At 38.8% G+C, this 22,878-nt stretch overlaps 1 protein-coding gene across 5 annotated transcripts in view; it reads left to right on the top strand.

Annotated features, from left to right (window-relative positions):
• Positions 1-22,878, top strand: part of RNF38 (ring finger protein 38) — a 106,163-nt gene that overhangs the window by 39,008 nt on the left and 44,277 nt on the right. For 2 of the 5 annotated variants that reach the window (XM_064404702.1, XM_064404703.1), the window contains one exon: positions 16,765-16,835. In XM_064404702.1, coding sequence (XP_064260772.1) covers positions 16,765-16,835 — 71 coding nt within the window. Of the gene's footprint in view, positions 1-16,764; positions 16,836-22,007; positions 22,126-22,221; positions 22,520-22,878 lie in introns of those variants that run through there. The other 3 variants (XM_064404704.1, XM_064404706.1, XM_064404705.1) reach the window with 3 other exon arrangements.

Here is a 22,878-nt window from a genome sequence, read left to right as displayed (position 1 = left end):
TGCAAGGAAGTAAGTGGAAAGCATAATATCTATTCACACTGACTATCTTCTGCTTGTTGCAAACACTGGTACCTCCTCTGTCAAAATCTTGTGTGTTGGTTTGTGAGTTTTTGGGTTGTTTGATGGTTTTGCTTTTTGTTTTGTTTTTTGGTGTTTTTTTAAAAGATTGTTCAAGAAAAGGAAGAGAGGAAAAGGAAGAGAGTTTGGTGACCAACTTCATATCTTAAAATAGAATTAACAGTTTTAGGATATGTGTTAAAGGCTGTTCCTAATATTAGGGTTGTATTAGAAATTGCTGCTCATATTATATATAACCTGTTCCATGGCAGGATTTATCACTTTGCAGTGAAAACATACTGCAGGCAATAGAATTTGGCATTCCTGGCCAGAGCCCAAGTAGATGCTACTGTTTGGTTTCTTTGTTCCTTTTTTTTAATTTAAAAACATAGTTTCATTTTGATTTGAAAGACCCTGAGTAGTAGAGGTTTTGTGGATTTGGCTGGTGTTTATGGTTCCTGCAGCTATATTCTGTTTGTGTACAAATTGCTGGGTAATTAATAATGTGATCTAATTTGTTTCCATTGTATGTACACAGCATTAAAATTGAACTTGAATGTTAACTGTTAACTAACGGTAAAGCTTATATCAAGAATGCATTAGGTTTTTTTTATACCCTTTTGAATACATTTTCATGACTCCCTATGAACATAGATGTTGTATTAAAAAACAGACCATACGCACACAGAGTTTGTTGGAGCAGGAGAAACAGAGCTGTGACTTCAGCAACTTCATTTTGGCTGTGAGTGCCCTCAAATGATTCCAGTGAGACTGATAGCATAGCTTAGCCTTCCTGAGCTGCATTTCCTGCCATCTGAGTGTGTGCACATTTCTGATTGTTCTTCATTCTTTTCAGTTCTTCTTGCTGCAGACATTGTGCAGTGACCCAGTGATTCAAGCAGGTGATTAAAAGGAAGTCTCTATTTGTGAATTACTTTGCAAGAGGGTGTTTTTGAGAGAAGCCTGTTTAGCAGATGTTTACTGTATAATGGTAGGTAGCTCTGCATCAAGTTCTGGTTTTGTTTGCTAGCTTCTACCATTTTGGAGAAGTGCAGGTGAACCTTTTGTACTCCCAAGTGGCCTACAGTGTGTAGGTTGTGGAGAGAAAGCTGGAGTAGGATTATAAACAATACTTAGTTTTGTAGTGAGTTGTGGGGGTGTTGTATGACATTTAGCTAGAATAAGTTTACTGGTGTGTTTAGGAAACCAAGGTTACAGCTCTGATGCAGTCTATATTGGCAAAAGCATATTTTGCTGGGAAAAACTGCTTCAGTCTCATAGATAAAAATTATCTTTAACCTAGTTTTGCTTTTGAAATGAAGTAATGTATATGACCTCTTCTTAAATTATGTTCACGTTTATGTATATTGCCTTGGCCTTCTAAAGCTGATGTTAAAGAAATAAAGTTAAAATTTTTGTCCCACTGTGTTGGGGCATCTCACAGATTTTACAAATTATCAGATGGGCCAGTATAGTTACATACACACATTGAAAGAAAGAAAAACATGAGCTCTCTCTGGTTCATTTATGATTTTAGTTCATTTGTGTGGTAGCTGAAGGCACTTTGTTCTCAGCCTCATGTCTGATAAGCCTGTCCAGTACAAACCATACTACTAGTTTTACTGGGTTTTAGTTACCCTGTAATGCCAGGTGGAACAGCACTGGGAAGGATTCATAAGCAAACTGTGCATTGCATGGTTTTGTCAATGGAGCATTTGTGGCTTCTTGATTTTCTGTTCCTTTATTTTTCCTAACTATAGTGAAGTGACAAGACTGTTTTAATTACAACAAAGGACAGTCTGCATTGGGAAACTTCTGTTAGTCAGTTTCTCTAGGTTATAGACTTAAAGTAGTGCAATCCTTAGGATAGGAAAAACCATTTATTTATATTTATCATGCTTTTGATGCTTAAAAAATGAGCAGTAGTTTAAGTTATTCTTCTCATGCTACCCCTCTGTTTATAGTAGGGGGGGCAAGGGGATGTACTCTGTTCATAGCAGAGTTGCACTGTGGCAGCTTTGGTGAAAGTTACTCCAGATGTCCCATTCATAACTGAGCTTGGTAGTGTTACGCCAGCTTTTCAGGTAATGCCCGTCTTGGTCAGTTAGTGACTCCGAGCATGCGGTTAAAGGATGTCTGAGAAGACTGGATGCATGCAGAGGAGTATTTCTACTGTTGTGTCAGGAGTCACTAAGCAGGTCTATTGGAGACTGCTCAGGGAAGCTAGCTGCAAGATCCCGGACTTCCTGTGCACATTCTCGGTCATGGATCTCTCTTGTCCTTGTATATGACCCAGGCTGCTTTTGCTGATGGCTGTAGGACTTCTGAAGTAGCAAAGAAAGGCTCAGCACATGTGTGGTGCTTGGCCATGAATGTAGGTACTGTTAGATAGACAAACTGTATGAGAGGAGGCTGGTAATTGGAAGGCATCTCAAATGTCAAGCATCTGTGGGTTAAATATTTGATACAGCTACCAGTTCAAACATTTTTATAGAACCATTTTTAATAATCATCCTGTAGTTATTTAACAATAGTTTATATTGTAGTTTCATAATTGTTCCATTCAAAGGTCTTTTGTTCATCTGTAGTAGTGCTTTCAGCAACTACCCAACCCAGTAACAAATTAGCAAATTGCTTTACATTTCAGAGAAACCATCTACTTAGGTTTTGCAGCTTCATACCATGAAAACAAATGTTGTTGTAAGTCAAGATATGATGTCCCTGACTTTGTTGTTGGGTTTACTTAGGATATGTTTATGCTAGTGTGCCTTACATCTTGCTGCTTTTGAATTCATAAGGGTTGTGCATGCTTTCTGTTTACCTTTAACAGGGAGGAAAAAAGCCTGAAGCAAAACCCATAGGCTACCACAAAAATGCCTTCACAGGGAAACTGAATTAGGTTGGTTTTAATTAATTTAAATTGCCAATTAGGATACTTCTTTGATTCATGGTTTTCCATTTAACTTGGAGCATTCAACTAGAGAAAACTTGAATGTTAATAATAAGTAAGTGTATTTCCTATTGAACACAACATTTGAAGTCTTATTTGCTAATTTTGTGAGGAAAGGAGGTAACGTACAGGCACATTCAAGGAATTTGTATAACTGCACATTTTATTGACTGCTATGCTCCATGTTTTAGGTTTTTGAAAAATTGCATGGTTTACTTTGTTTTCCTTGGTAAGATGAATTTTTATTTCTTAATTTATGATGGGCTTCTATTTAATAGAAATGTAAATTAAATTTAGACAACACTTTGTTAAAACAGTTTTGAAAGGCAGATGTGTTTTGTAAGTATGCTGAAAATAAAGCAGCTTTGAGAAATTAGGAAAACGGGAACAAAATTATTTGAGGGAGACGCAAATTTCAGAGTATTTTTCTTGATCTGTAGTATTTGTAGAACTAGTGATTTAATATTCACTTGCACTTTGCCTTATTTTTCTGATATGTAAAAATTAGTCTGTTTTCTCCTTTAATTTGTCAGAAATTTCCTAACTTTGAATGAGCAAGCTATTAAACTCTCTTCAATGGGAAGAGGAACAAAAGGCATCAACTTTTGAAAGAACACCCTAAACATCTCTGACTTCATTTGATTGGCCAAGACCTTCCTTCAGAGACTTGACTGATTCTGAATGTTCACCTGGACACTCAAATGGACTAATAGTCACTCTGTGAAGTATTCTGTTACTTTTTGGTTTTTGTTCTAGACAATGTAGGTTTCAATTTCTAGTACATCTGAAAATAGCTTTGATTGAGTTTAAATATAGTATCTTAATTCAAATTTATGTATTTTTACCTGCTGATTTCTGATGTTCAAACACTTTCTTGGATCAGAGATTGTAGTCAAGGTTGTGCTTACAATTTTTATATTGGCCTATCATGATTTTTTTAGACACTGTGTTACTATGGCATTTTATTGTTCTGCTTTTTTTGCCCTTTGTTATGAAAGGGTTTGGAATAGAAATGCTCTTATGAGAACTTCTCAGTAATCTTATCTTTTACAATACTGACAAGTAGAATGTATTGTCCAAAAAATGGGGCCGTGTGACTATCTCAATGGATCTCCATATAGAAGGATCTTTCTGTATGTGTACTCTGTATGCTGTGAATTAATGAGAAACTGCCTGTATGCTGCATATTTTATAGAGCTAAAGGGAGCTAACCTTTACCCTTGGTATTGCCCATCCTATTCGTTTTGATGGTGACTACATTAGCCCATTTGATTCCAAATATTTAATACAGACGGATGGGTGCAATCCAGCTTGTGTTGCTTTAATAGATAATTGACAGAAAGGTAAATTACCTTTCTGATGCATATTACCTGCAGTGATTTCAGAATAGCATGTTAGTTGGAACTAATTTTGTAAATGTGCTCTTTCCAAGAAGAAAAGATTATTTTCTGTTGAGAACCTTTGATGAGTTTTAGAAAATGAAAGGATTATCAGAAGTGAAAAACTGAATGAGTTTAAATTAGTTATGAAAAGTAGAGGAGTGAGAATAGGACAAATTTATGGGCGGTGGATCTGTCACTCTTCACTTGTCAACACCATTCACATGCAACCTGCAGATCCAGGGTACCAGAACTATTGTTTGCTGTGAACTTTTGTTGTTGTTGTTGTTGTTTGGCTCTGCCAGAAGGAGAAATGAAGTGTTATCTTCTGTGCTCTCTCCAGATGGAATTACTATTCACCTGTGCTGCAACAACAGATCATCCATTTGTTCTGAGGTATCAAAGCTTCCAGAGTTTCTTTACTAGAGTTATTAACATCTAACAAAGGTAAAATAAATGTAAACATTTGCTCCCATTTACAAATTTAACTCATTCCATGGCTGACAGGTTTCTAATCTGAGTGTTGAATATGTACCAGAAGAGTGCTTACGTTAACATTTAATGATCTTGCTGAGACCTAGTAGCCTGTGGAATGTCGATAGACCAATTTCTTTGTTTTTAAAAGAGAAAAGACAACATTGTGCAAAAATGACTGATAATTATGACTGATTCAACCATACTGAAAAGTTGCCCTATTTGCAGTAGTCAATAGGGCAGTGTGGGTATTCTTCTTACACTAAAAAATAAGCATATTTAACCCTGGAAGGTTTTCACCTCTATCCTAGGGCATATGATTGTTTTCAGAAGAGTTTTTCTGTCTGCTGGTATTGCTGAAAAAACTAAAGAATTTTTTCTATGAAAATTTGGGAAGACTTTAGAAGTCTCCAGGGTCCAGGACAGAGAGAAATGCATTTTGGCTCAAGTTAACTGTATCCTGAAGTGATTTTGCCCCTCTTCTCTGCTCTTATCAAACCCCAGTGGGAATACTGCACCCAGTTCTGGGGACCTCAGTACACAAAAGGCATGGACCTGTTGAAATGAGTCCAGAGGATATCCACAAAAATGGTCTGGGGGCTGAAGCACCTCTCCTTGGAGGAGAGCCTGAGAGTTGGGGTTATTCAGTCTGGAGGAGAGAAGTCCTTTGGGAAGACCTTACTGTGACCTTTCAACAGGAGATTTAAAAGATGAACAGAGATATACTGCCAAGGCGGAAGTGATAGGACAGGGAGCAGGGGTTTTAAATGTAAGTTAAGTGAAGAGTACTTCTTCACTGAAAAATTTCTAGTTACCTAGTATGCTTTTCAGATTTCAAACTTGGCACAGGCTTGGTCTCCTGTTCACTGAACACTGTGCCAGTATTCTGATTTACTCTCCTTACGGATGTTGTCTTAAATTAACCTTTAAAACTCAAAATCCTCAAAAAAGAAACTAGATATCTGAAAGGCTGGAAACTGAAAGCAAGAAACCTAATGCTTTCTGCATACCTGATGGCTGGCTGAATTACTTGTAGTTTTACCTGTTGGCTATGCCTGTAATAACTGTCTCTTAGATTTGCACCAGAACTAAAACTGGGGATTATATACCAGTTGATATCCTTCCTCAGGATAGGCAGTGCAGAAGAAAAAGGTTTTCAAAATCAGCACAGAGTGTGGACAAGGGCAAGTGGGATTTAGGTGATGGCAGGGACTGGGAGCTGTGAAGATGCCTAGGCATCTTGGGAAAGGAATACCAAGATTTGACATAGTAAGCAGTAGTGCATCTTGGTTTTAAAAGCCAGAGTACAAAAAAAGGAGTTGCAAAGAATTCCCCATGACAGAATTAGCACAGAATTATTATTCTGTAAAGCTTAATGTAATTTACTTACTGAATGTTACTCCAAAGACTTAGAATCTGCTTTTTCAGAGAAACATTCCTCATTTGATGATATGTAAATATCAAATTTTCTCCTTATTTTCTTAGAAGCTTTTTCTTATTGGTGACAATGATAATGCTGCTAGTGATAAACCAAGTTGAGGTTCCTCAAAATGTTTCTCTCTTTAGAAAAGCCTTGTCAGCTTGAGACAGGATATATCCAGGAAGGGAGAAAAAATGTGATATTGTGGGATTGAAATCTCTATTATAATTTACTACAAGCAGCACTGGGTTAAAAGAGGAGTTCTGTTGACCTTCTGTTCTTTTCTTCCACAGTAGCTTCTATGTTATTGTCATAGCTTGGTTTGTTCAGGGGACAGAAATATTACTAAACATTTTTTATGATTTTTTTGAGAAGTTGGTGTGGTCTCTCAGGCTGCTGATGGCCTTATACTCTGAACATATGAGAAAAAGACATAAAATGTTGATTGTTAACATGGTTTTCTTTGAAACAAGGCTGGGACAAATGCTTACTAGTTGGAACAAAACCAAGAAAGACTGGAAGAGAGAAAGTTATTTCATGGCCTGTCATATATAAATTAACTTTTTCATTTTGTTGGGGCAAGTCATTCCTTACTGATTATTAATGTAGGTTGCAGTTGTAAGCACTTAATGGGCTTCAGGGAGTTGAGGGATGTGGAGAGCTCATACACAGTAAGAGAGCATTATTTAACTCTCACTTCTCTGGTTTCTCTCTTAGACCCGTTTTGATTGTGTTGAGGTTTTCACATTTCATTAAATAAGCTGTCTTTGGAGGGAGGTTGGGCTCTCTCTCGTTTAAACAATTTCCTAGAGGTGGCTTGATCATGCACCTTTAACCATGCTTTCAGAATTGATTCTGTTTCAAACAGATATCTGCAAGGTCAATTCCTAAGTAGGAAATGCCTCTTTCTTACCCTTTGCTTTATGGTTAGATTGAATATCCAGTGAAAATAAAAGACAAAATAATAAATAATTGAGGTGCATTTAAAACTTTGTTTCTGGGATTTCACTGACGTTGGACTTCATTGCTTTTTCCTATCTGCGTCAAAGACTACAGGAATTGGTACAAACAATATTTTTACCACTGAAGCATTCTCTTCTCCAGGCTAGTTTGGATGGAAGCTTTAAGGCTTTCATTAGAAAAACCTGATCAAAACTGAATACCCCAACCAACTACCACAGCCTTTTTGCAAATTAATGCTAGATTTTGTAAGTGATACCATAAATAAGCAGGCAGGGGGCAACAAGCCTAGCTTTAGAGTTACTATTGTGCTTCTATACCCTTAGTTTTTTTGTGGTAATGATGGCTGGTTTATGTTGGTAACAATAAATGTAAGTCATAGAAAGCCCTTTTTTCATTGCATCCAGGAAGATTGTATAAGCAGTTTTTTATTTTTTAGAGACTAAATGAAATTCTCAAGAGAAGATTAATTTCAAGAAAATCAGTTTAATAATATAGTTACAAATAGAGAAGAAAAAATGGCTTGAAATTTCAGGTAGCTTTTGAAAAATAACTTAGATTCAGGAGGCTCAGAAATTCAAGAAAACTGAATCTTCAAAACCAGTAATTCAAATTCCTATAAAGATGGAGATAGAATAGTGTAGAGGATATCTGTGTGATCTTTTATGCTCATACCGGGTCTTTAATGTAGTTGTGCTTGGTATTTTGCATCTCTTGCTTCAGCTCCCACACAGTGGTTGATGAAAACTGAATTCCAGGACAAGATTAAAAGATTTTATCTTCTTTAAAATGCTTTGTGGCTTGCCAACTTTATTCTTTGTTCTACAGTTGATTTACTTTCAGTAAAAGTCAGCATTGAGTTATTGAAATATCTGTTTTCTCTCCTTTTCTAGCTGTTTGCATATGGTTTATAGTAACTGTGTCTGGATGCCTTTTGGGCTTATAGTACTGCTGTTGGCCTCCTTTTGAAAGAGGACAAGAACAGGCAGAAAGTTTCCTTCTGTCTAGATACTGAACTTCCTTGAGGGGAGGCTTCTTATAAAAAGGCACTGCTATATTTTGGCCCTTCAGTACTATTTTCTGTGGTGAGCTTCACCTGACTCTTCGTCTATAAATTGTTACCATTCTCTCTGGAATGGCAGTAAATGTGTACATGAAGGCTATGAGCATACTTCACTAGACTACACTTGCACAGAAGCAATCCCAATGAATCAGCCTTCAGGGAACAGCAAGGAAACTGTGACTACTACGCAAAGCAGCCATAGGGAGCAGGCACTACAAACTGGAGATGCTGTTCAGAGTTTTTTAGCAATAGTGTCCTTCTCTTGCAGGATTTTAATGCAGAAAGGGAGTTTCCTTTTAGCTTGTAATTAAACTATGAATTATTTTTGTTATGTCTCAGAGATAATTCCAGTGTAGGAGCTGTGAACCTTACTGTACACAGGGGAGAATAGAATGGAAAATAAAACATTGCTTGTCTTTAATCTCTGTGTCTTAAAGCATCAAGCTTTGTGTCTCAAGTATTCTTTGTTAGGGGGGTATTGTAAGAGTCCTGTAGTACAGTAGTTAAGAGGAAGTGTGGTTTTGTGCTTTAGCTGCTAGGTTATACGTTTCAAGCTGCAACTTAAGTTTATGTCAGTTCTTCAGAAAATTACCTCAGAATGATTTTATCATGAGAGAAGACCTAAAGAGAATGACAGCTTAGAGGGGGAGGAAGTGGTGGTTGTTGTTCACTTGGTTCAAGTACCTGACTGCCATGTCCATGGGAGTAGTCTCTTCTGAATCTGTATATCGTGTCTGCAGTAGCATGGAATTATCTGCAGAGTATACAGGTATATTACCTCTTAAGAAACATGTGCTGATAGTGGGACTAAGTCAGTTTTTGGAAAATTGTTCCCTTCCCTACAACAAAGGTTGGCTTATATATTAGGTGTTATTTCTGTATGTCCTTAGAGCAGCTGAGATGGTTGACATTCATGTACCTAAAATCAGTAATCCCACAAGCACCTATGGCTTTCTTTTGGACACACTCTTTTTAGAAGGGTAAAAAGATGGCCCCTGGAAATTACTGACAAGTCAGCCTCACCTCTGTGCCCAGCAAGATCATAGAACATGGTAGCTGTGTCAAATCATAAGGGAAGATATGGAGGTGCCTGGAGACAGACAGCAGGGCTTTACCTAGGGCAAATCATGCCTGACTCATCACAGCCTTCTATGATGGAGTCCTGACTGTGTCAGTGGACCAGGGAAGAGCTACAGATATCTCCCTGAACTGGTGCAAAGCCTTCAACATGGTCCCACACAGTGTTCTTGTTGCTGAATTGTAGGGGGTAGGATCTGATGAATGTACCGTTTGATGGGTAAGACGTAGGCTGGCTGGCCACGTCCCAGAGTTACAGTCAGCAGTTCAGTATCCATGTGAAAACCAGTAATGACTTATGTCTCTTAGCGGTCTCTATTGGGACAAATACATTTTGATACATTAATTAATGGCATAAAATAATTGAGCAGAACCTCAGCAAGTTTGTGGATGACACCATTCTGTGTGGTGAAGTTGATAGGCTTGATGAAAGGGATGCCGTCCTTCGCTGGATGGCATTGAGCCATGTGAACCTCATGGGGTTTAACAAGGCCAAGTGTAAGGTCCTGCCTCTGGGTCAGTGTGATCCCCCATTTCCATGGAGGGTGGTGGATGAATGCAGCCCTGCAAAGAAAGACTGTGGGGTGTACTGATGGATGAGCATTCACATGAGCCAGCAGTGCGTTTAGGACTCACAACCATGTTCTAGCTGTCGGAAGAGAAACATGGCCAGCAGGTCAAGAGAGGTGGTTCTGCTCCTTATACTGCACTCTGTTGAGACCCCCATCTATAGTACTGCATCCAGCTCGTGGTCGTTGTGGTTTTAAATGGAAAGAGGGTAGATTGAGGAATATAAGGAGGGTAGAATGAAGAAAGTTTTAACAATGAGGGTGGAGAAACGCTGGAGCTGGTTGCCCTCATGTGGATGTTGTGGAGAAGTTGTAGAAATTCCATCACAGAAAGTATTAAAGGTTGAACAGTGTTTTGAACAACATGGACTAATGATAGCTAGACTAGATGGTATTTATAGGTTCCTTAAAATCTGAATGGCTCTATGCTTCTTTGAAATTAGCTTGTATCCTAATGAATGAGCAGTGAATTTTCTCAGTGGACTTGAACTGTCATCTGATGCACGTTTTTTGGTTGCATAGGTCTTAAATTATTTCCTGGTCCTGATTTATTGTTAGTCTTCCATGTTTGACACTTGCATGAGACAGCTGGAAGGAGTGTGATTTTTATGAACTCAGTTAATCAGAAATAGGAGGATACAAAGGTAACAGAGAGGGAATGCTCTAAATACCTTATCTGACACAAATAGTACTTTTAACTTGCTTGTTTATATGGTTCTTTTTCTCCGATTGTGACCTTCTACTGAGAACCAGACTTAACACCTTGCTAACATTTTGTTGATGCTTGGCTGTGTAGTCTATTCAGATACAGTTTGTGTCTTGACATTTTGAGTGTTAAGAGCACCAGTAAAATACTGGTACTGTGTTTATTGGTGTAGTAGTATTTCTGCATTAAGCTGATTTCCAGAAGGTTTATTGATGCTGTAAATTTTTTCACCAGATGATTTCTGGCTGAACAGCTCCTTGAATAAGCAGGAAAAAACGAACCCCAGAGCAAAGCAACTGCTGTCAATAAACCTATGGAAAACATTCCTTGCTTTTGTATGTACACTGTAAAGGGATGAAACCACAAATTTTAGAATACTTTATGGTTATTGAGTCTTTGGTTATTTGGTAATGCTGCATTGTTAGTTCAGGAAAAAATCTTTTGATGTTGTACTTGATACCCAACTTGAGCTGTAGGGTATGTGGGGAATCAAGTTGCTGATGATTTGAATCCTTCTGACACTTTATCGTGTGAAAGTGACTCACTTCTTTGCAGGTATGTGTTTAGCTTAAAAATATTCCAATATTTTCAGAATTTGGACCTTTTAAGGTGAAGTTGGGTGGCTGCCAAAGCAGTGGCCTCTTTCCTTGTCCCAGACTGCTGTGGAGGGGCTGAAACCGTTAGTTAACTCTGTGGGTTACTAGGCCTTTGAAGTGTAGTTGTTCCCATTCTTCACTAAAAAAAAAATGTAGCTGCTAAAGTTGGTGGAGAAGGAAGAAGGCAACAGCTAGGCCACAGTACTTCCTTGTATGAGGTGAGGGGCCATTATTATAAGCATGTTTGCAAGCACAGTGTTAAAGAAATTTTGGACATGATGATCTCATCTCAGGTAGGTTTATTGGCCATCTCTTCGTGTCACAGTCTAGAAGATAGCAATGTTAAGGTCTGGAGTCTTGCTCTTCATTGGTTCATTGTTTGTTGCCAAGTAGTTACCATGTGGTCATCTTCACACCGTCTTTTGGTGGGAGTTTCTGTTGGTTTTGTAGTCCATGTTGAAATATGGTTGTTGCAGTTCATAAACCACAATCTGTAGGTCGTCTACTCTAGCTGTTTATTTAAAAATAATATTTAAGTTGCTAGGTTTGTCTTTTCTAACTATTTTTAATATTCAGATTTTTAGCTCCAGGTTTTACTATAATACCTCTTTAACTTACACAACATAGCCTTATAGTTTGATAAAGTTCAGCTTGCATCCTAACAATTCAAGTTACTGATATCTACTTCCAAATAATATAAAATTTTCAACACTAAGGTAAATGATATGTAGATGGGGTTATATTCAGATAACTGCTATAAGGGCCATTTTGTGGATGGTTCCTGGAGTAGCTGTCCAGTTTGTACCTGTAAATTTAAATTAGAAGTTCCTTGAAGTAAAAGTGTTTATGCAGTCTTATAGAGACACAGCAGAAACTTCAGATAAAAAGATCATTCTTCAGTTCTGATTTATAGTTGAGTTTTCTTCAGTTCTAATTTTTAAATTAATTTTGTTTATGAAGCTGAGGCCTACCTCATCTTCAGACTTTTTGCTGTACTAAAGTAAATTTGTCTGTTCTTTATTTAAGCTTTGGTATTGTTAAAATATGTCAGTCTTCAAGTTTTTAAAATACAAAGAACCTTTAGGTTCCTCTCCTTTTCTCCAGAAGTGTCTTGGAGGTGTCATATAGTCAGAAGTTTGACTGGAAGATACACTTAATTTATATGTAATTCATGTAGGCCCAGATTTAGTGTTGAACTCTCAGCTGTGTCATTTTCGTCCCATTTTCTTGCTGGTTAGTAAGCATGCTGTGTGTTTCTCTTGATAGCTGCAGAAAAAGGAAAAGCTGAGAGAGCTTTCCTTGCAGAGTGTCACTGTGCTTCCTGATGATTACTAGATATCTAAGTTTTCACTGGGCGTGTGGAATTGAGGACAACATTCCTTGGCTGAGTATTGTGGTGGGGAAACTGGTACAGTTGACTGGGTCCAGGGTATGGAAGGGGACACCAGAACTCAGAAAACACCAGCAAACCTATTCTGGTTACAGTTTGACAAAGCATGGATTTCTTGACAAGTAGAGGAAGCAGGAGGAGAGGAAGGAGAGTACAGGAGGCATTTTACCTTTTTTTTTCTGCTTTAGTGGCTTTAGGCTGCTTTCTGGCTAGAACATGTTCCACAGTTTTATCACAACGCTTTAGATAGGTGTACTCCATGCTAAAGAGCTGCTTTAAATTATCACTGTTGTGTCCCATACCAAGCAACTGAAAAATATTAGCTCTTCCTAGAGTGGAATAAATTCTTTCAACAACCTAAGTTAAAGTGGATGCAAATCCATGGGAATTTCAATTTGTTGGAGTTTATATCAAAAGGAGTGGAAGGAAGAAGGGAAGAATGGCAGTCTTAGTATGAATTGTATGCAGCTAGCATACAATGTATCATGTTTCTTCTTTCTGGTTAGATTTGCATGCATAGGGCAAAAAGTTAAAAAGTAGTATAATATACTAAGTTTGCAGCCTTGTTCTTACTTGACCAACCCGAGTAGCTGTTTCTTGTATTGAATTCACCTCTAACTTTTCTGTTGTAACAGCAAAGTATTCTGTTTACCCATTGAGTAACTTCTTCATTGTAGTTTGAAAGGTTCTTGAATTAGAAGGCACGTCTAAAATCTAAATAATGTGCCACATGTAGAGGACCATTGTTGACTAGCACATTATAATAATCTGCAGGAGTGGTTTGCATTATTTTGTTGGAAGTTGAGGCTCCTAGATCACAGATAATTTAACCTCCCTTTCTTTTATCTTTTCAAGGAGACTACATACATCCATGGCTGTATCTCACCAGATATATATATGTATACTCCATTCAACTCACAGGTTTTTTTTAAAGGGAGAAGTTAATTATGAGCCTAAGCTTGATCCAGTTCAGACTTTGTTTCCATGCATTTCCTACTTTCCAAACTCTAGTCTGCAAATCACTTAGCCCAGAACTTGTCTGATTCATGCAAGTTAGTAAGACTGAACAGCTTCACTCTAGATAATGTAGGTTTAACAGTACAGGTGTTATATACAAACAATTTCCTAATGAGACTGGGAACTGGAGAGTCAGTGAATGTATTAATCAGTGTCATTCACTTAAGCAATTAGATATTTCCAGTAGAGCTGAAGTTACTGAAATAAAATATTTGAATTCACACCTCTTTTTGCCTTGGACCAGCATTGTGTGTTTGGATGGTTGAAATTGGCAAGCATGATGCAGGCCTTTCAAACTTGATACCGATTCTCTTTATTGCAATGCAGAAGTTAGTTAAAATCCATGAAATTCTGACGATTCTTTTTGCTGTTCAGTTTAATGTGGGGCTTTATAAGAAAAACAGCCCCTTTCCTGTGGTAGCTGTGGGGTGCAGCACTCCTTTCTTGCCTGTTCCAAAATAATGGATGTTTTTCCTGGAGTGCAAGTCATAGTACTAAGCTGGGCATCTCACTTTATTTGAAGAAGGATATGCAAAAGAATTTAACTGTGTTTAAAGAGGTTATATATGTACGTAAAGTGTGTCAGTTGAAGGGCATTATTCTCTACCCTGTCTGATACCAGTAATGGTGAAGGGATGCCTGATCTGATGTTTCATGTATGCCTGCTGTGTTTTGGTGGTGCCTCACTTTGGTGGTGTCTCAGCATAAATTGAGGCTACTCTTTTGTCACCCGGCTATTAGAAGCTGTGAAAACCAACTGGCTGTTACAAAGTGCCCTTTTACTTGCACATCATGGAAATTGCTTTGGATTGTGGGAGAGAGGAAGTTCAAAAGGGGATTAGGCTTGAGAAAATGATGGGCATTAGACCTCACAGTTGCATCTCCTGAACACAGTGGCAAGGAAGTGCGTTTGGGAATGCACTGTGGGCAGGGGCCGGCCTGCTGCATTCTGCTCCTTATGTAGGAGTCTTGAAGGCATTTTCCCCAGTCTGTCAGCTTTGTAGAGATAATTCTTCAGTTAGAATTAAAGCTTTGGTTGTAGTAGCCCTTGGATATGCTAGCCCTGGAGTGCAGTTGGTCTTGGTTTGGTCTGAAATTCCGTGCAAATTTGGGGATATGAAGGTAGTTTAACGGAGTTTGTATCTACTCCCTGCAGTCGGTGCAATGCAAATTGGCTTTTGTTCCTTTCAGTCCTCGGGTATCTTTAACCATTAAAGAGCAATTGAAAAGTCTTTGACACAGACTAGAGAGCTGCTGAGGTCATCTTTTGAGATTCTTACTCTGATCTTCCTTGCAGGTAGGTGAAATGTGATTAACCTGTCTTCAGGTTTGTCTCAGTGCAATCTAGCAGAAAGAAAATACTTTAAAAACATAACTCAGGTATTAAAAACTGCTTTTATATTTTATGTGTATAAATACAAAAAATATTTTTAAGATCAGAGAAGTCCTACAGGACTTTTCTGACCATTGAACTCAACATTATAGATTGCACTGTCATGAAGCAGAGCCTTTAGCTGGTAGTCTGCTGTGTCATTGTCTTCAGATCTGTTACCTCTGTATTATCAATGCTGTCTTTGATGTAAATGCTTTTCCAAAGACAACTTTTGGTGAAGCTGTTGGTGAGGTCAGTCAGCTCACTGCTGCAAAGCAGCCAGGATGTGGTAATGCTTTCACTTCTTGCAGTTAGGGATTGTGTCTTATATCTTGTTATTGTACTGTAGGGTATTAGTTGACTGAAAATGAAACAAATATGTCATAAAGGCCATGAATAATCCTGTTAAGAGAAAAAAAACATTGGCATATTCTCTGCTAACTGCAGAACAGATTGGTTGGTTGTCTGCAGAACAGTTGAGTTTGACTGAAAAATGTAGATAAAATCCAAGCTAGATTTTTTTTTTTTTTTTTTTGGTAATGTGGATATTGTTAGAATTGAAGCTATGGCATCATGAAAACTGATGAGATGCCCACCAGGTGTCTTATATTTTAATTTGTTAGGGAGTAAGTCTTAGGAATTTGACCTCTGGAAATTCCTTTCATTATCCACGTGTGGATGCCTGAAAGAAGTTTATACGTGTTTGTTGTAATTTGGCTGAACTTAACTATTTTTTGTTGCCTATTTTCTTATTTTAAACCAGTTCAAAAGGTTGTATGTTGCATCAGTTCTGCCTCTGGTGTAATGGTCAGAAAGATACCAAGCTTTACCTTTAACACTGTGTTCTCCTGAGTTTTGTAGTTTGCTTTTGAGCTTGAACTGATTCCAGTTCAAGAAAATATGTGGAGTGCTTGTAGTGAAACACTTGTGATTTGCATAAGTCTAAATCAAGTGGGAGGGGACCACTGAATATTTTGAACAGTTCAAAACAGCTTCTTTTTTTTCACCTTGAAACTTCAACAGTGTGGTGATTTCTTCTTTGCCTTCCCTTCCTACAAAAAATACACAGTATGATCATGCATTACTTTTGTTCAAGCCAGTACAATGACTCCTACAGCAAAATAATATTTTTTTCTGAAGTGGTAAGTCAGAAAGAAATTCTGAAAAATATTTTCATATATTCTTTGGACAGAAGTCTCAGGACTGGGGTAAGCCTTTGTAGGGGAGTACTGTCCCTTTTATTCCTAAGCATAAAGAAACTTGTATAGAAACATTAAGCAGGCAGAAATTCCATTACAAGAAAACTGGACACAATTAAAACTTTGACCTTGGAATTATTTTCTTTTATTTTTAATGTATTGCTGGAATAAGGCTGCTGCTTTGTGGTTATCCAGGGTGCTGAAAATGTTCTGTAGTACAGTATATAAACTTGAATTGTGTAGCTTCTCCTCATTTTCACATGTGCATATGTACTTTACTGCATTTGTTTGTTTTGGATTGATGAGCTAGCTGTAATTTTATTCTGTTTAAAATTCTTAAAAAAAATATATGTGAAGACGTTGGCACACTTGTAAAATGCCTCTCTGATGCTTGTTCTGATATCAAACCTAGCTGTTTGGCAACTAAATCTTACAGAAAAGATTTGCTATAAGTTTAAATTTACTTCTATTTTTAGTCTTCACAGAAATTGGGTTATCATTTATTTTTTTTCTCTCTTCCCTCCTTGTTTTCCAGGTAGTATTGGTACAGCGTTTCAATGCCACTCAATCCATCAAGATCACATTTGTACTGATGACAGTGACAAGGTGAGATTTATGTGAATGTTTCATTCACAAGATGAATATGCATTGCAGGGTTTTTATATATTGGTTTTTACTACGCAAAGATATATTGTTTTGCAGATATAGAAGTCAGTTTTCAGAGTTACTTTTTGAACTGTCTCTATTATAGTAAGATATATCTTTTTCTCCAGACAATCTTTTAGACAGTTAATGAGAAATTTGTCTTCAGTACTGTATTTTTATTTTCGCTTGTATTCCTTTGCCATATTGACACACCAAGTTAATAAATAACAGCAATGGCTTTGCCAATTTCTAGATAAGGTAGGATGTCTTGTTTCTTCTGACTTTAGAGATTAGAGCCTAGCTAAGTGTTCAAAGTTTTTTTTTCTTTTTTTTTTTTTCACAGTAGCCATATTTTCCTGGTTTTGAATTGGGAATTGAAGTTTTTACATATTATGACTTATTGTTCAGTGGTGCATCTTCAATATAGCAACCTGTCTAATCATGTGTGTGTGTTTCCCTAACCCTTTTTGGCATATTTGCAGATTAGTTTGCTTGGGGGTCAGTAGAGTACTGCGTATTAAATGTTCAACAATACTTGGATCACTACTGTAATTGTGGCATACAGAAAGGAGTAGTTTTGACACTGAACTGCTGGTGAGACTGGCTGTTGATGGTTTTACCCTAAGCTTTATTGTCTGTAAATACTGCAAATTGATTAACTTTAGTTCAGCATGTGTCTTACATTGCATGCAAGTATGACACGTCATAGTAAACTAACTTACTGGCTTGACGTGTGGAAAGGGGTGGGTATTGGTCAAATTCAAAATAATTTTTCCTAGGAAATGACATGCAACCTGTGTAGCACTGCCTTAATCATTGTGCTTTGAAACTCTGGAATAAGTTAATTTTATAGTTGTTCCAGCTCATCCTAGAGCTAGAGTTGTTTTCAGAAAGAGCTGCTTTTACTGATCTACTGCTTTAGTATTTTTTTTTCCTCTCTCACTCTCCTACCTCTAGTTTTATGGGGAGTTTTTTGTAAGTTTCTTTGTTTTGTTTTGTGGGGGTTTTAGGGATTTTTTTTGGGGGTGGGGGTGTTTATTTTTAGGTACCACCCTAGATTTGGTTACTGGTTCATCCTCCAGATACTGATCATACATGCTACCTAGAGCATGGCTAACATTTTTTTTAAGTTTCCACTTGATTATCTGGTTATCTGTATTCAACAATATTCAATGCTTTGGGTTTTGGGGCTTGTGTGCTCTGCACTGGAAGATTCTTGGGTGAGGTGGGGGAAATTTCATTTCAGAGCCATCCTAATGCACCAACCTAACCATTTTGCTTTTGTGAGTCATTACATGGAAGATCATTTCTTGTGATACATTGATTGTCTTACCTTGGTTTTATTTCATATCAAGGCAATTAAAAGTGGCTTAAATCTTGTTGGGAAATCTGTTAGTTACGTGCTTCACTGGTTTGGGGGCAGGGGAATAGGAAGGGGTCTGGCAGCTTACCTGGTGTAAATTTCAGAAGAGTGGTTGTTTGGCACACCACCTGCCTCCATATTAATAGAGGAATTGAGCCAAATGTGGCCAAATGTTATTTTTTACATATTTAGAGATGGTGTAAGAAAACAGTCTTTCTCCTTAGAGTTGATTCTGCACCAACTGAGAAAGAACTTCCAACTGTAAATTTTAGTTAAGTAGAACTAGTATAAAAAGCAGAAAATATATGTTTTGGGTCTGTTTAAGAGACATGTCTTTCCCTCAGGTGTCAGGTTTATTTGGTGAGGGTTTTGACTTTTCTGTAAGAGTACGTGAAGCTGGATTTTATAGGAAATTCTAGTTGATTCCTTGATTAAAAAAACACGTTTGGAAAAACAATGAACCGTCCTCTTGTCCAGGTCTCTCTGGATGGCATCCTGAGTGTCAACCACATTACTCAGCTTGGTGTCATCTGCAAATTTGATGAGGGTTCACTCGATCCTTTCATCTGTTTCATTAATAAAAGTATTGAATAGCACTGGTCATGATATAGATCCCTGTGGGACACAACTTGTCACTGATCTCCATTGGGAGTCTGAGCTTTTGGCCACTGCCCTCTGGGGTGAGGTTTGTTGGGTTTTTTCCAAAAGATTTGTGTATATGGATAGATTTTTTTAAAATCATAAGTAATGCTTCCCAAAAGTAGTCTGTGCTAGGGTACAGTTGTAATCCACTCTCATTCCTTGCTTGTATTCACATATGCCTACATTCTCGTATTAGTTTTGGTCACAGTTTCCACTGTGGATTACTTTGAAAATCAGGTTCTCATTTATTCTGCTATTACTGAGAGATATGACCTGTTCATTTTGGTATTAATATAATTTAAATGATACTAAATGCTAGACATAATTGATTTATCTACAGATTTATTAATTTTTGGGCCTTTTTTGTATTCCTTCTAGAAACTTTATGAAAAGCATGCATTTAAAATATTTTGACATACCTTTGATTAGTCAATAGGCATATTTCAGCAAAATAATTTACTACTTTTTGCCTGGTTGCGCAGAACTGGTTCTTGCATTTTAGAAGAAATGTAAAGATTAGTATTTGACTGGCAATCCACATGTTTTACAGTAGTTTCTCCACAAGCCCAGATGCCATTTTCTGGACAACAGCATGAGAAAAGTTCCACACCACACATGCTAAAGGAATGTTGCAATCTTAATGAAAACAATTCCCAGGCTTGCACCCCAATTTATTGATGTTTTTACTTGGCACATGCGAATCTTGAATTGATGTTCAGTGACACCAGCAGGAAACCAGAGTTAAGATTTTTCATGTGTGGACTCATAGCATTAAGAGGGATGTGCCATTGTTGAGAGCATTACTGGCAGTACTAAGAACTTGTCTAATTTTGTAGCGCCAAAAGCAGTGCTTCGTGTATTACAGAGAAATCTAATATAGCATAGGTATAAAATACATTTCCCATTTTACTTGGTGTAGTAAAGTGAATAGAATTGAGATTTATTTAAAAATAATTGTTGTGTTGGTGGTGGGAGCTTTTAAACCTCAGTGTGTGAGTCAGGGCACTGGTTTTTTCATGTTTGTAATTTCCTTGATTTTTGCTTTAAAGTATAAATATGAAATAAAGTAACTGAATAAGTCTATTGAGCACTGCATTTAGGGCAAGATATTTGTAAGAAGGAATTGGTATTCCTTAGTATATTAGTTTAAAGTTCAAGCAGTGGATTCCTACTAGGGTTAGAGATATATCTCTGTGTGCTTTGCAAGTATATCATCCTGCAGAGCCTTTCAATCATACCAGGATTATTTAGCTTTTAAAATACTTTTTTGTCCCTTGCGTGGCTGTTTCACCAGTGGTGTGCTTCTGTCAAAGAATGCTAACTCATCTTGAAAATAAAGTCCAAACATGCAAACCTTAACTACCCTTGCAACATCTCTTTTCACAGATCTCATGAAGTTACCTATTCCGTGCAGTTAAAAACCAAATTGGTCACCTAGTAGTAATGACAAAAAATAAATCACTGTGGAATTTTTTCCAGGGAAATTTCCAGGGAAAAAATCTCCTGCAATTTTTTTTACTAGTATTAAGGGGTTGGTAATTATACTTTGCTTTTCTCCTTTTTATTTTCATTTATTTTACTTTCACAGTATTTAAAGAATTTATCTTCTTTTTCCTTTTTGATACTTATGACTGAAATACATAGCTACATAATTTATTTTACTATTTCCTTTAAATTTCCCACCTATAGTTGGTAAGTTTTCCACACACATTTTGTGTCACCTGCTCGAGGTGATCCTGCCTTGACAGTGGAATTGGGTAGGATGATCTCCAGAAGTCCCTTCTAACCCTAACAATCCTGTGCCTGTCTTAACGACATTGTCACGGACATCAGGTATTCAGTCTGTAATACACAGGCCGGCCAACTCATTAAGAGTTTAAGAGTTTTAAGAGTTCACAAGAAGAGAAGTATTTTTAAGTTCTAATCCTAAAGTAAAAATTAGCAGCTTTGTGTTCCACTTTGGATGGTGCAGTGTCTGGTAGCATAAGCCTATGAAATTCACATATAGCTGAACAAAAAGTGATTCACAAATTCAGGTATTTGAAGGACCCATCACATTTCTTTATATTAATGTATTGTATAGCACTACATGCCCCTCTTGTAGGGAATGTGTCAGAGGCAGTACATAGAAAAATGGGAATATTAGGAGGAATTTCTTTTGTACCCTCCAGTTTCAAAACTGGAAAATCCTCTTGTCCAATTAGGACAGGTCACATTCATTCTTCATGGCGTGTATTGTTGTCACATCCGCACACCCACAACTCTTAGTCCCAGTTCATTCTGTCTTATGTTTATTGAACAGCTTTACGCCTTTTTCCTTTCACCTCTGGCAGCTATAAGGACGTCATTTACCAATTTTCAACCACTTTTGTGCCTAGGGAGTCATCTCCTTTAGAACGTTAATTCTGTATAACTACAGCAGATGTTTTTTTGTTTTCCTGGATCGCAGTTGGGAAAAACTTTAATTACGCTGAGGTAGAGAGTGCAGGGAGGTTGGAAGCGTGAGAAGTAAGGCGGTAGTATGTTATTTGAGGGGAACAGGTCGAGTAAATCAGTTCTGTGAGGCTCCGTTTGCTGCCTTTGCTGATGAGGGCTGCGTCCCGGGCCCGTTCCCGTGTGGCACCGTAAGCAGAAGGCAGATCCTGCTTCTCCAGTGACTCTCCAAAGGGGCTTAGAGGCAGGTGAGGGTCGGTCTCCGCAGTCGACAGAACGAGAGGACGTGGCCTCGAGCTGCGGCAGGGAGGCTGGGGTTGGACGTGAGGAAGGATTTCTTCCGCGGGTGCCCACACGCTGGGACGGGCTGCCCGGGGCGCCGCTGGAGTGGCCGTCGCGGAAGGTGTTTAAGGGAAGGATTGGACACCCGGTGCCGAGGTGTGGTTGACAAGACGAAGATCGGCCCCCGGCTGGCCCGGGATCCCGGAGATCTCTCCCGACGCCGTCCGCTCCCCGATCCTGTGAAACCGAAACTAAGCCGGGGCCGGGCCGGGGGGGCCGTGCCTTCAGCGCGGCGCGCAGGCGCATTGGGCCCGCGGCCGCAGCCGGGCGCAGACAAAGGACGCCTGGCACCGGGCGTGGTGTGACGTCACCGGCCCGGTGAGTGACGTCACCGGCCCGGGGGGCGGGGGCCGCGCTCCCGGAAGCGCTGGCGGAAGGGTCGGGCCCGGCCCGGGGCGGCCGCGGCGGCCCCGAGGTTGAGGCGGGGCCGCCCCCGCGGGAGCCGCGGCCGAGGTTGAGGCGGGGCCGCAGGTACCGGCGCGGGGGGCGGTGGCGCGGGGCCGGGCCTCCCCGGCGCCGCCTGGTGCCCGCGGCTCGTCAGCCGCGGAGGGGAAGGGGCGATGCCGCCGTGCAGGTAGAGGGTGGCGGAGGCCGTGTGGCCCGGGCCGACGGGGAGCCCGAGCTCCTAACACGTGAGCGCCCCGCGATGTGCCCGAGAGCCGGGGAAGGGATGTAATTGTCTGATCTTTTTAAAGTTGCTTTATCTGCTTCGGCAAAAGGCATAACTGGAACCCGGGAATTAACAGACTCACCAGGATGGAATTGCTGCGTGCTGTCTTCAAGACAGGCGGGTTCATGTGCAAGGCGGTAGCAAGTGTTTCTGAAGCACTGAACGTCCTCCCATCCGTATAGTAAAATGACGCCTGTAGGTATCTGTAATCCCCTTAAATTAGTCGAAAGAATAACTGTTTAAGGAAACACTGATTTAGCAAGCATACATGTTAGGGCATTCGGTATTTTTTAGTAAAGAGCAAAAACGGGATTTCTTCTTTTTTATGCTTGAATTGTAAAATTACATCTTGTTTTCTTAAGAAGTGTATTTTTAAACTGCCTGTGCATTGAGATTTTAACTGAGGACACCCATTTGGAATTGCAACTGTTTAGAGCAGGTAGTTTAGTTATTACTCACACAGATGTTCATTGAACTGGAAGTCATGGCCATGTTTATGCATGTATAGCATTTGGTTTTTGAGAGAGATTTTTGAGGGTGGTATTTGAAGCAGA

This window comes from Passer domesticus, chromosome Z (assembly GCF_036417665.1).
Source record: "Passer domesticus isolate bPasDom1 chromosome Z, bPasDom1.hap1, whole genome shotgun sequence".
NCBI classification, from domain to species: domain Eukaryota; kingdom Metazoa; phylum Chordata; class Aves; order Passeriformes; family Passeridae; genus Passer; species Passer domesticus.
Note: the sequence above shows the minus strand (reverse complement) of the source record. Positions and strands in the feature narration are given on the sequence as shown.